Source organism: Lathyrus oleraceus, chromosome 3 (assembly GCF_024323335.1).
Source record: "Lathyrus oleraceus cultivar Zhongwan6 chromosome 3, CAAS_Psat_ZW6_1.0, whole genome shotgun sequence".
Classification (NCBI taxonomy): Eukaryota; Viridiplantae; Streptophyta; class Magnoliopsida; order Fabales; family Fabaceae; genus Lathyrus; species Lathyrus oleraceus.
In genome coordinates, this window is record NC_066581.1 from 105565476 (window position 1) to 105580379 (window position 14904).

Sequence of the window (14904 nt, forward strand, 5' to 3'; positions counted from 1 at the left end):
ATGATATGAATGGATGTATTCCAGTATCATATGTGTGTTATGTGTTGTGTTGTTGTGTGTCGTGTTGTTGATGTTGATTATGGTTGAGAATCTCCTGTTGAGTATGAGGTTGAATTGTTGCTGAACGCGTAGCCTGATTAGGGTGAATTAATGTGTTAATTACTTGGCATTACATATTGTTCTATAATGCTTATTATATTGATTGAGGAACTCACCCTTACACCTATTTTTCAGGTGACGAGAAATGAGTTGAATAGAAGCTAATGCTTGGAGTTTAGAGTAGTTTCTTATGGGTCATGCTCTGATAGATGTAACATCGGGAGGGAATGTTTTTAATTAATTTGATATTGGTTGCTGAATGATTTACATGTATTGTGTTACATGTTTTACATTGATGTTGAATTTTACTCCGCTGCGAATTATGCAAAAGAACCTTATTTTGATTAAATAAATGAGCATGACAGGGTATTCTGATGATTGTTGTGAAATGATTGTGTGACACCCTTCGGGGCATAATTACTCTGATGAATATATTGTTATTTTAATTATATTAATTTGGGGTATTTAGAAGGGTGTTACACTTCTCGCACTCTATTCAAGGTCGGATCCCTGGTTTCAATGGTAGTTATTGAACAAGAGGTTGTGTTAGGCTCTAACAACCTTGATAGGGAGCGGGGTAAGTTGAAGGAGAAGTGTGAGACCCTTGAACGGGAGGATTCTACAACAGAGAAGGAATTGGTTGAGTTACGGGCAAAGGATGAGCTTATTGACTTTTTATAGGAAGAGGTGGATTAGTACAATTTTCCATCAACTTTAGCTGCTCAGATAACGAAGTTGAAGGATTCTCTAGCAAGGGAGAGAAACATTGGAAGAAGACTTCTGAATATGCGGCGAAAGAGTGTCGTGAGTTCGAAGCGGATAAGAAAGCTCTTCAGTAGAATAAGGATTATCGGTTCAACATTCTGACAGGCCTTAAGGAAGAGGTGGTTGTTGCATAATTGAAATCTCTAGAGTCCTTTTTAGTGGTATGTAAAGTCTGTGTATCGGGTCCAAGATCAAAAGTTTGAGTAGACGTGAGGAATTTACCCCGACCTTTCTATTACTGCTAACCAGCTGGATCCTTTTCGACCAGCTCTTGGAGTGGACGTCGAGGCAGTCCGGGCATATTGGATCCATAAATTGGCGTTTGAGGGTCTTTTTGGCCCCCTTTTTCTTCTGTTTCTGTTTTGTTCCTATAAGATTTTACCAAGCTTTTGGGTTTATGCTTGTAAATAGTATTTATATTATGTATACCATTATCTTTTGCATGCTTGTGCTTTTTGGTTTCATAGTGCTCTCTTTTTAACTGAAGTTTTCATCCGGTTGAGAGCCGAGGAAAGTCATAGTTTGCTTTTGAGTCATGCAGTTTGCATAGTTTGTCTATTACAAATAGCGGTAAATAATATTTGTTTAAAGTGTAAATGACCTTAAGCATTTCACGAAGCCATTTGTTTTATTCATGAGCATGTCACGTTAAAATGTACGTGTTATCTTGGTGAGTTGTCGGACCAGCCAAATGTAGAAATAATAAGAATGTGCTTGTGTAGGCGGGGTATTGGCTCAACTTTGTAAGTATAGAATGCACAATCTAAGAGGGGGTGAATTAGGTTTTAAGATTTTTTTACATTCTTAAGCGATGGTGCTTATGTTTTTATTTTTTTGAAATTATTTCTACGAACTTATTAAGTAAAGTGCAAAAATATAAATGCAAAAATGTAAAGAACACAAGGATATATCCTAGTTCCCTTTTCTAGCCATGTGTACATCTAGTACCCTCGCATCCATTGAGATATTTTCTAATATGTTAGATCTTTGCACAAGTCTTACACCAAGTAAAAGTCAAACTATATTTGTAAATGCTACTAGCAAATTCAACAATAAGGAATTAAAAAAGTACAAGTTATAAATCATCACAAAAAGTCTTATGATATAAATAAATTTTATGTCAATAAAAGGAATCATATTTTTAGACCAACTTATTTTTACTGTAACGCAAAAGGTCACACTTTTAATGCTTGTTACATAAGAAATTATGGTATTCCTTATGATGAGTATCTATGGGTGAGGAATGAATCTAACCCAAGAGGACCCAAAGAAAAATGGGTACCTAGAAATTACTATTAATTGATTTGTAGTTACTTGAAGATAATATGCTAGTATTGTCAATTCAAGATTGATCTTTCAAGATACTAGACCATGTGATATGGTAGCTCTAAAAGTTTTATTGAATGAAAGATGTTTTGAAGAAGCATCAACTTTGATATCAACTTTGACTTTAGATGCTAGTATGTGAAAATGATAAATTTCTTTTATGGTTAATGTATCATTTCTCTTATATTATTACACTCATTTAGATTTTACTCTTTTTCTTTTTGATAATGTCAAAAGGGGAGGGGGAGAAGAGAGATTGTTATTTTTGTTATTTTTCAGGGTACCAAATACAATAACATAAATTCCAAAACAAATTGGGAGATATGCAAAATAAGGAGAGATATACAATATAGGAGTAGAAATCAAGTGTTAAACAAAAACTTTCCATCAATATATTTTGTCATTGTAAAAAAAAAAGGGAGATTGTGAAGAAGATGTTCATCATCTATCTTGGTTTAGTTTTGATGAAAAAAAATATGAAGGCAAAGATTGATGAAACTTATTAAAGAAGAAAAAGGTTGAAGTCTATCTAAATTAATTATCAAGATTTCAAAAGTCATTGGATGTTGAAGTAAAAGATTATTTGATCACGAAGAAAGGTATTCAATGTCAATTCATTGTATATAAGCTTTAGGTGCTCAAAAATCTTCATCTATTCTTCTATAAAGTTTCCAAAACATTCATGCATCAAAACATTATATTTCAAGTCTTTTACGAAGAAAAAAAATCAAGATTTACTTGAGTATAATCGATTTCACTATTCATCCAATCGATTGGACATCCATTATGCCATTTAAATTTAAATTTACTTAGTTTTTCGTAAATTGTGGTAGTTTGGAACCGTCACAATTTAGTTAGATTTACTTAGTATTTACAATTTGAATTTATTATGGTTTTTTATGGTAGTTTGAAATTGTTTCATTTTTACTATTTTTTGAAACAACACACTAATTCGTAAACTGTGGTAGTTTAAAATTTCCACAATTTGTAAAAAAAAATTTAAACAACACACTATTTTGAAAAATATGAACCATTGTAATTTCCTTCATAGATGAACAAAATATACTCTTCCGATTTAAAATCCTCCTATTCTTGGATACAATTCATGTTCTCTTTGATTTCAAACAAATTTAGAAGAAAAATCACTATAACAAATTTTATAGAGAAAAATTTAGTAGACTTCCTATTCTGCATACACATAAATCTTCTATTTTGTACTCCGCTTGATAAATCATAAGAGTTTATACAATTTTAAACAACTCAAATTCAATTTATTTAACTGTTTCTTCAGCGGATATTATATTGTCTATATCATAAGAACGTGGATGTCTAAATTGAAGATATAGGAAAATTAAAATGTTATGAAAAAAAATTAAAAATTAAAAATTATAAAGCAAATAATATTTTAATAGTTATTTAAATAAATAAAATTTGTTATTTTATAAATTAATTATTAATAAATAATAATTTGAAGGAAGTTATTAAAAACAACACCCAAAACAAATTTTTGGTTTGAAAGCGTCGATGAATTACTTAGAACATTTTATTGTTTACAAGAATTGCTAAATGAAGTATTAATAAAGTAATGGTGAATAAAACTCAAATAATAAAATAAAGGTTAATAATCCTCAAATTTTATATATAAGATAAGAGTTTTAAGGAGTCACAATAGATTTTTTTTACGTATAATGAATTGCTAGATATTGGTTATATAGAGTAGTTATATAAAAATATCAATATTTTAATAATTTAATCAATGAAAAAAAATTGTTTTTTTTTGAAGTTTGTGGCAGAAAATTGGTGTTTATTAAATAATTAAAAGAAATTAAAATTAAATGAATATAAGAAGTTAATGATAGTGATAATAAATAAATAAATAAATAAATATATAAAATTACAAATTTATCCTTTATTTTAGCGCCAAAAATTGTCTATAAATTTTAGTAACTTTTATATATAAAAAGTTGTCTATAAAACCTAACAAATTTTATATATAAGATGAATATAAGAAGTTAGAGGTAGTTGGTAGGGTGAATGATAATAGATAAATAAATAATATATATATATATATATATATATATATATATATATATATATATATATATATATATATATATATATATATATATATATATATATATATATATATATATATATATATATATATATATTCTTTATTTTGACGCCAAAAATTATCTATAAAATTTAACAACTTTTATATATAAGAAGTTGTCTATAAAACTTAACAACTTTTATATAGATAATAATAACTTTATGATAATAAAATAACAAAATCTATTTTAAAATAATAATAAAAAAAGATTAATTGATTATCATGAAATTTTAAAAGTCAACGTTGTCTATGCAATATGTCAACATTTAAATATTGTCAAGTATATATGGACTTGTCATTTGATTTGACAATAATAAAGTTGTGAAAACCATTCTTAAAAAGATAAATGTGCCTCAATGAGATGCTTCAATAATAACATCAATATACTCTCACATCATGTATAAGACCCCTTGCCTAACAAGCATCTTTAAAGTGTTGAAAACAACATATATGATATTTATATCTTTAAAACATCTCAGAAATTTACAATAATTCAATAAATTCGGCAAGTAATACGATTGACCACTCCATAGATGAACAAAATATAGTCTTCCGATTTAAAATCTTCATTTTCTTGGATACAATTCATGTTCCCTTTGATTCTAAACAAATTTAGAAGAAAAATCACTATAACAAATTTTATAGGAAAAAGTTTAGTAGACTTCCTATTATGCATACATATAAATCTTTTATTTTGCACTCCGCATGATAAATCATAAGATTATACAATTTTAAACAACTTAAATTCAATTTGTTTATCTATTTCTTCAACAAGTACTATATTGTCTATATTGTGGATGTCTAAGCTCAAGATATAAAAAAAATTAAAATATTATGAAAATAATAATTAATAATTATAAAGCAAATAATATTTTAATAATTATTTAAATAAGTTAAATTTATTATTTTATAAATTAATTAATTATTAATGAATAATAGTTGGAAGGAAGTTATTAAAAACAACACCCAAAACAATATATTATATTTTTGATTTACTTAGGAATCCAAAACCACCTATTTTATTTTTGGTTTGAAAGACTCAATAAATTACTTAGAAGATTTTATTATTTATAAAAATTGCTAAATGAAGTATTAGATAAATAAAGGTAAATAACCCTCAAATAATAAATTAAAGGTTAATAATCCTCAAATTTTAGATATAAGATAAAGGTTTTAAAGAGTCACAATGGATTTTTACGCATAATAGATTGCTATAGATTAGTTATATAGAGTAGTTATATAAAAAGTTTTAAAAAATAGTTATTTTATAGAAGTTTGTGGCAGAAAATTAGTATATATTAAATAGTTATGAATATAAAAAATTAGTGGTAGTTAGTGGGGTGAATGATAATAAATAAATAAATAAAAATATATAAAATTATAAATTTATTTTGGTGTCAAAAATTGTATATAAAATTTAACAATTTTTATATATAAGAAGTTGCCTATAAAATTTACCAACTTTTAAATAACCAACATTTTCAACTAAAATACCAAAATAATCAAAATTTCAAAAAACATACCAAAATAATCACCTTTTTTAACTGATGTGCCAATTGAACTGACGCATCCAATTAAAATCCAAAGGAGACGCCATTGGAGTTGGTGCATGCTCCCATTGGCATTGAACTTATGTGTCATGCTTCTTGGCGCATGCATCTGTGGTTCAGTGTGTGCGTCCATGCATTTGGTGCATGCATGTGTGTTTGTCATGTGTATGTGGCGCCTAGGGCATTGACGCATGTATTTCATGGTTCATTTATAAATAACATGTGCATCTCCCATATTTTTGCAGACAACTTCTTATCCTCCAACCCCATTTTCTTTGATTCTACTTCAACCTCCTTCAATTTTTTGTTCTTTAACCATGTATGAATACATTCATAAGAGAAATGTTGATTTAATCTTTTCAGCAGTGAAACCTCCGATAAAGATTCGACTTTGGAATATAAAATCGTTTGAATGTCTTAATCAGGCGTTGAACCATTGGTTAGATGGAGAAATTGCATATGGTGAAAGGATTAAATCGCCTGCACTTTGGGCGCCTCCTTTGGATCTTAATTGCATATGTCAGTTCAACTGGTATATCAGTTAAAAAATGTGGTTATTTTGGTATATTTTTTGAAATTTTGGTTATTTTGGTATTTTAGTTGAAAATGTTGGTTATTTAAAAAAAATCTATATAAGAAGTTGTTTATAAAACTTAACAACTTTTATATATAAGATTAGTAAAAAGTGACACAATATCAAAATTTTCTATATGAAAGCCTTTTTATGAGACAATTTGAAATTTTGCTTTAAACTTTTTAGTTTGGTGGTGTTTTAGAAAGCAGTAAAATGCAGAAATATAAAGAACACCAGAGATATATCATAGTTCTCCTCATAATTCAATAGTGCTTCAATCCCTTATGTAGTAAGAGATTTCAATAAATGTTAGAATCTTATACAAGCCTATCCTAGTCACTATACATAAGTTACTAACTCAATCAATAAGGACAATCCCCTTATGATTTTTACAAAGTGAAAGAAGAGAACAATCCTCTCTTTTCCAGTCTCTTGCTTCCAACAATCTTGGAGAGCAAGGTATTCACACTATTATGAATTTTCATATAAGGAATTGAAGTTGAATGATATGTATCAATTGCTAGAATTGATCTTCTATTTCAGTAAGCAATTCACAAGATATTATACAAGTGTTCAAAATTAATGTTGAAACTTTAAATGATGCAATGTAAGTTTCATACAAGCTTGTATCACAAGACACTTGTTTGAAAGTTTGAGAGAATAAAGAATTTGAATTGCAATGAAAGAGGTAAGAAAATAAAATATGATATGTAAGGTATTTATACTACCATAATACCTTATATGAAAGTGCATGTAATCATGAAAAGATGCCATGTTAAAGGGATGTAAAAATAAGTTTGTTATAATTAGATTTTGAGTGAAAAAATATCACTGCTTCAATGATAATCGGTTAACACGATAAGCGTAACCAAATACACTTAAAGCAGTATAACTTAAAAGTTAAAATTTTCGTATGTGTTACCGGTTATCAAAAATAGTGTAACCAGTTACACTTAACATTGCAAACCAAAATATTCCAAAAATGTGTTCATGTAATCGGTTACAAGAAATGGTGTAACCGATTACACCTGACTTGTTTTTGAAAAATGCTTAAGAAATCAGTTCCAAACATGTGACATATGAAGCAAAAATGAATGTATGCAATATGTAAAATAATCAACATGATTTTTTGTAAATTATATCTCAAAAAGATGTGATCAAACATTAAGTTCGAAAGCTAGTCTTCAATAATGTTGAATGTGATAGAACACTTAATGCCGTAGCTTTGACCATAAGGCTTTTTCCATTCTTTGGCTATAAGCAATGTCTTCTAAGTTGTCTTCATCAAAACCAATAATTGGAGAAACTTAACTTCACAAAAATAACAGATGAACTATGTTAACGAGAAAACTTCATGTAATCTCATAAAAATATAATATAATCTTCAGTTATTTATAGATAAATAATAATATAATATCTTTTTTATCACGTAAGTTTAACTCGGGATTCATTTTGGTCTTTTAACTTAAAAAAATATTCATATTGATCACTTAACTCTTCAAAACGTATCAAGTTAATCCTTTTCATCTAATTAGCGACGAAAAATCTCAAAAATCAATCGCTAAATTCGTCGCTAATTAGACAAAAATGACTAACATGATACACTTTGAAGATTTAAGGGATAAGTATAAAACTTTTTTAAGTTAATGGACTAAAACAAACCCCGAGATTTGTTAAATATGTAATTCATTGTGTTAAGCATACTGTAAGATTCGATATAGTCGAAGTTGATTATATTCGATAGTAGTCGAAGTAGATAGTTGTCGAAGGAGTTAACCTCGACATAGTTAAACTTAACATTTATTTTGTCTAGCTAGTTAGTTAGTAGTTAGTTAGAGATTACTTATAATTCGTGAGGTACACTATTATTGTAAGAGTACAGAAAAGCATAAATTCAGTGAGAATAAACGCAGAGAGAAACTCTGCAGAATTTGACATATCTTCTTCCACTTTCTCCCAAAATCCTAATTTTTATTTTATTCCCCAATTCACTTTTCAAATCATTGTGCGGCAGAATCAACTTACAATCAAGGTATGGTTGAATCGCTCAAGTGATGGGTGAGGAACAAGAGGAACGATCAATCAGAAAAATCAATTCTTTTTTATCAAGATTGATTAAAATTATCTCCAAGGTTAGAGTTAATTTTAACATCTGGTATGTAGAACTCTGATTGTGGTTCTTGGGAGGCATAACACAATGAACGATCATTTTCCAGCAAATCTTCCAATCTTGAATGGTAAGAATTATGAAAATTGGTGTAAGTAGATAGGTGTTATTTTCTGTTATCAGGATCTTTGGGATCTTGTGAAGAACGAAGTAACACCAATTAGAGATAATGCTACATATGAATAAAATACGCACACAAATATTTGAAGAAGAAAGATTATAAAGCTCTATCTATAATCCATCAATATGTTGATCCATACAACTTTGAGAAATTTGATGATGTAGACTCAATAAAGGAAGCATGTGACATCTTGGAGAAATCGTTTGGAGGCGTTGAGAAGGTGAAAGAGGTGAGTTTGCAAACTCACAAAAGAACATATAAATTACTTCAGATGGAAGAAAGTGAAATCATCATTAATTTCTTCACTAGGGTAACATGGCTGGTGAATTAAATCAAGGTGTGTAGAGAAGTGTTGACATCAAGATAAATATTTACAAAGATCTTAAGGTAATTGACGTTAAAACTTGATAATGTGGTAGTAGCCATAGAAGAATCAAAGGATTTTTCAAGCATGACAAAAGAAGAGCTTCAAGGGATGCTTGAATTTCATGAACTAAGAATGGCTAAAAGATCTGCAAGCAAGACAAATAGCGATGTAACTCTATAAACGTATTCAACAAAAGAAAAGAAAGACAAAGGAAGATGATGTGGTAACAAAGGTAGAGGAAGTTACAATAATTTGACTAATAGAAGGAACCACTACGAAGGTAGTTCATCAAATAAGAGACAATCTTCAAACTAAAGCAATCACAAATGTGGTGCTGCAGATTAAGGAAAGAGCATGGAAGAAAACCTGATAAAAGTCATATTCAACATTACAACTGATAGAAGTATGGACATTATGCAAGTTAATATCGAGGAGGCAAGAAAGAAAATTAATAAAGTGATGCAAGACTTGTAAAACACAAAGAATAAGAGACGTTGTTGATGGTCACAATGAAATATGAAGAAAGATTCAAGGATAAATGGTACTTTGACTCAAGTTGCTCGTCACACATGACTGGAAGGAAAGATTAGTTTGTCAACATAAGTCCCTCGATGAAGAACAAGGCAAAATTTGCAAATGACAATATCCTGACTGCTGAAATTATTGGTAATGTTTTGATTATGAGGAAAGATGACAAAAGGTCAGTAATTTTCAATGCATTATACATACCATACATGAAAAATAATTTTTTCAGCATATGGCAAATGATTGAGAAGAATTACAAAGTGTTGATCAAAGATAAGATGAGGGAGGTTCTCGACTCAGGTGATAGGTTAATATTGAAGGCACCCATGTCTCAGAATATAACCTTAAAGATTAAACTAAATATGATGGAGCACAAGCGTATGACAACCGTAACTAGCAGAGATGAATGACTATGGCACCACAAACTTGGCCATCTCAATTGTAAAGACATCATAAATCTAAAGAGAAGAAACATGGTTTTAGGATTACCATAAATTGACATTCCAAATAAAGTGTGTGAAGAATATGGTCAAGCAAAACAACACAAGAATAACTTCAACAAAGATGCATGGAGCAAGTCAAAGGAAATTCTTGAAGTTATATATTCGGATTGTGTGATCCTATCCAGGTAGATTCGATTGAAGGTAACAAATACTTTGTCACATATGATTTCAGTAAAAAACACCAGATATATCTAATCAAGAAGAAAAGTGATGTGATTGAGGTGTTCACAAAGTTTAAATATATGATGGAGAGACAAAATGGTCTAAAGCTTAAAACTTTGAGGACTGATGGTGGTGAAGAATATATGTCAAAAGATTTTGATGAATTATGTGAGAATAAGGGGATTGTGCATGAGGTGTTTGGATCTATAACACATAGACATGTGCCCGATCAATTGAGAAGGAAACTTGATAGCAAGTCAAGCCAAATGATCATTATACGATATAATTATACTGGTGGATATAAATTGTTTGATCCATTGGACAAGCAAGTTGTGATCAATAGAGACGTGATCATAGATGAATTTAAGGAATGGGATTGGAAAGATAACGTCAAGAAGGATTCAATGATAATTTTATATGATGAACCAGCTAGTGAGGCTGATAGACAAGTTCGACAAGAAGAAGTCAGAGGTCAAGCAAACACAAGCAGACCTTAAAGAACAATAAACATCACTATAAGGTTGAAGGAATGTGTGATTAGATCAGATGATATGGCTAATGATGAAGGCAAACTTATTCATTATGCTTTATATGCATATACTAAGCCATTTAATGTAATTGAGGCATTTAAGGACTCGAAATAGATGCAGGCGATGAATGAAGAACTGAAGTCCAAAGAAGTTAATAATACTCGGTCACTAGTTGAATTGCCATAAGGAAAAATGAAATTGATATGAAATGCATATACAAACTAAAGCTGGATCCAAAAGGAGAAGTAACCAAACACAAAGCAAGACTAGTAGCCAAATGATTTCTTCAGAGATAAGGAATCGACTTTGATGAAATCTTTGCGCCCATTTCTAGGATTAAAACAATCAAGTTGGTCGTTGGTCTAGCAAACATGAATAACTGATATATGTGTCAAATGGGTGTGAAATATGCATCCCTGAATGACCCTTTAGATGAAGAGGTTTATGTAGCATAACCAGTTGGATTTGTGAAGCAATGCCAAGAAAATAAGGTATACAGGCTGCATAAAGCCATGTATGGACTCAAACAAGCTCCAAGAGCTTGAAATAAGAAGATATATGGCTTTCTAAGAGAGAAGAAATTTGTGAAGTGCATGAAGTATATGTCAGAAGAAGTAGAAGTGAACTGCTTATACTATGTCTCTATGTCGATGACATGTTGATAACAGGAAGTTGCAAGAAGGAGATCAAAGACTTTAAAGGTGATCCGAGCAAAGAGTTCAAAATGCCTGACCTGAGCAATATTTCATACTTCCTTGGCATTAGATTCTACAAGAGCGGTAAGTGCCTTATGATGCATCAAATAAAATATGTAAGTGAAATACTCAAAAGATTTGAGATGAAAGACTGCAATGCAACTTCGACACCTGCTAAACCAAGATTGCAACTATCGAAGGACTTAAATGAAGATGATGTCGATCCAACTCAGTACAAAAGACTCATTGGATGACTAATATACATTTGTCACACATGGTTTGATCTAGCATACAATGTAGGTATGATGAGTAGATTCATGCAAAAGCCAAATGTATCACACCTTTCAGCCACAATGAGGATACTAAGGCATCACAAAAGAACTCTCGGCTATGACATTTTGTTTCCTGCAACAAATGAAGGAAAAGAATGCAAACTACTGAGATACACCGATTTGAGTTGGTGTGATGATGCTAAGGATAGAAAATCCACATTTGGGTATGTGTTTATGCTAGGTGGTGCACTAGTTGCTTGAAGTTCAAGAAAGGAACCAGTATTAGTGATGTCATCATGTGAGGCTAAGTACATAACTGTCTCTCTCTGTACATGTCAAATAACATGTATGGTGAACCTGATTGATGAGATTTAAGGAGAATACCATAGATTAATAACCATGAAGATCGACAACATGCCTTATATCAACCTAGCCAAGAATCCGATAACACATGGAAGAAGCAAACACATTGAGATGAGGTTTCATTATCTTCGAGAGCAAGTAGCGTATGAGAAACTGAACTTAGAACTCTGCAGAACTGAGAGTCAGATTGCAGACATCATGATAAAAGTTGTGCATGTTGAATTGTTCAAGAGATTGAGAATAATGGTGAATGTAGATAACTTATACACAATGAATTAAATGGTGTGTTAAATATATAATTCTTTGTGTTAAGCATGCTATAAGATTCGACATAGTCTAATTGATTGTATTTGATAGTAGTCAAAGTAGATAGCTGTCAAAGGAGTTAACCTTGACAAAGTTAAACTTAACATTTATCTTGTTTTGTTAGCTCGTTAGTTAGAGATTACTTGGTGTGCAAGTAATCTCATATATAAATATGGAGGTACCCTATCATCGTAAGAGTACATAAAATGAGAAATTTAGTGAGAATAAACGCATAGATAAATTCTGCAGAATTTGACCCATCTTCTTCCCCTTTCTCCCAAAATCCTAATTTATATTTTTTTCCCCAATTCACTTTTCAAATTATTGTGCAGCATAATCATTTTACAACTAAGATGTAGTTGAATCACTCGAGTGACGAATGAAAAACGATAAATCAAAAAGATTAATTTTTATTCATTAAAATTAATTCGGATTATCTTCAAAATTAAGATTAATTATAGCCACTGTTACACCATAATTAATATATAAAAGAATGTAAGTACAATTTGTCAAGATATTTCGTGATACGTATGATTGATTTGTCACGTGACATTGCACACGGTTTGGTTTGAAAACCCACTCAGTATGACCTTTGCACGCACACACTCTAGGGAAAAAGCTGCTTCTCTCTATTTTCTACGTTCTGTTTGATCGGTTTTCAATTTTTCCGACGACCCTTTTCATCATTCACCAAGTAAGCCCCTTCTAACGTTTCTCTTCCGTTTAATCTTTTCCCTTATTACACCGTTCTCTTTAATTCTTCACTTCAATGCTAACTTCATATCCTCTGCAACAAAAATTGCTCAAATTTTTAAATTTTTAATGACCCAGATATTCATTCACTCGTATAACTCTCCTTTACTTTCTATAATCTCACTCCCTTGCTGTTTCACTCATAAAGTTGCGATTTTTACTCAATTTACCACACCTTTATGAATTTATACTTACATTGAGTTTTTTGTGATTTTGTGTGTGTTAGGTTTTGGTAAATTCTGTTGATTATTGTTATTATTACTATGGAGAACCTTCCTGTTGAAGTGATTGGTATCATATTATCCCGTGTTGGGTCTGCTAGGGATGTTGTGATTGCATCCTTAACTTGCAAAAAATGGACTGAAGCTTGGCACAATCACCTTCACACTCTTTCATTCAATACATCTGATTGGCCTATATATAGTGAAGTTTGCTCTAGTCACTTGGAAATGATCATCACTTGTACACTTTTTCAGACTAAAGGGTTGCAGTGCTTAACTATTTTATTGGACGATGAGCATGAGTTTATTGTTACTTCTGTCATTGCTTGGCTTATGTATACGAGGGATTCGTTGCGCGAGCTGCGTTACAATGTGAGAACATCTGCAAATTTCAATTTCAATATAATCGAGAAATGCAGCAGGCAGAGATTGGAGGTTTTGTCGTTGGCTCGTAATCCTATCCCGCGCGTTGAACGGTATCATAAGTTTCCTTGTTTGACGTCGTTGTCGTTGAGTTTTGTTAGTATATCGGCGTTGGATTTGAGTCTTTTGGTTTCTGCTTGTCCGAAGCTTGAAACTTTTTCTATAGTTGAGCTGGTAATCACTATGTCAGATTCAGAGGCTTCCTTAGAGCTTAGTAGCTCTTCTTTGAAGAGTGTCTTTGTTGATTCATTTGGTTTCGATAAATTTGTACTGGAGGCGGATTCGCTCGAGGAACTTCATCTTAAAGATTGTACCTTTGACGTTTTCGAATTGATTGGTAAGGGAAAGTTGAAAGTCTTGAAGATTGATGATGTGAGTGTGATCGATCTTGACATTGGGGAAAGTACAGAGAACCTCGAGGTTGTAGATGTCTGTAACTTCACAATTATGTGGCCGAAATTCTATCAGATGATCGCGAAAGCGTCGAGGTTAAATAATCTCAGGCTGTGGAGTGTGGTTTTCGCGGACGAAGATGAGGTTGTTGATATTGAGAACATTTCTGTTTGCTTTCCTAGACTGACTCACCTTTCCTTGAGCTATGATTTGAAAGATGGAGTGCTTCATTATGGCTTACAGGGTTTGTCTTTTCTGATGAATGTGACTGTGTTGGAACTCGGATGGACTACAATCAGTGATCTTTTCTCAGTATGGGTAGCAGGACTCTTGGAAGGATGTCCCAATCTAGAAAAGTTGGTTATTTATGGTTATGTTGCCGAGGTTAAAACACTTGAAGAGTGTCAAACTTTTGCTAGATTTTCTGAATTCATGCTTCAACTAGGAAAGAAATATTGTCATGTAAAGTTTGAGTTTGAATATGAGTAGTAGGTTTTGCCACACTCATTCACTAAGAAGAACATGAAGGTACTTCCATGTCCCATGACTTGTGTCGTTTTTCTCAAGTAGTTGAAGCATTGTTCAGTTGTAAAGTTACAGTTTTTTGTTTAGTTTTGTTTATGATAAGCATGTTGACTATGAAGCACAGACACGTCTTTTCAGACTCGGTGCTACG

General features: G+C 31.2%; 1 protein-coding gene across 1 annotated transcript; it reads left to right on the forward strand.

Annotated features, from left to right (window-relative positions):
- The first annotated feature begins 12949 nt into the window (after positions 1-12949).
- LOC127125659 (F-box/LRR-repeat protein At1g67190) lies at positions 12950-14890 on the forward strand. Its single transcript, XM_051054450.1, has 2 exons — positions 12950-13132; positions 13418-14890. The coding sequence occupies exon 2, from the start codon at positions 13455-13457 to the stop codon at positions 14715-14717; it is 1263 nt and encodes a 420-aa protein (XP_050910407.1). The 5' UTR covers positions 12950-13132; positions 13418-13454; the 3' UTR covers positions 14718-14890.
- Positions 14891-14904: the final 14 nt, after the last annotated feature.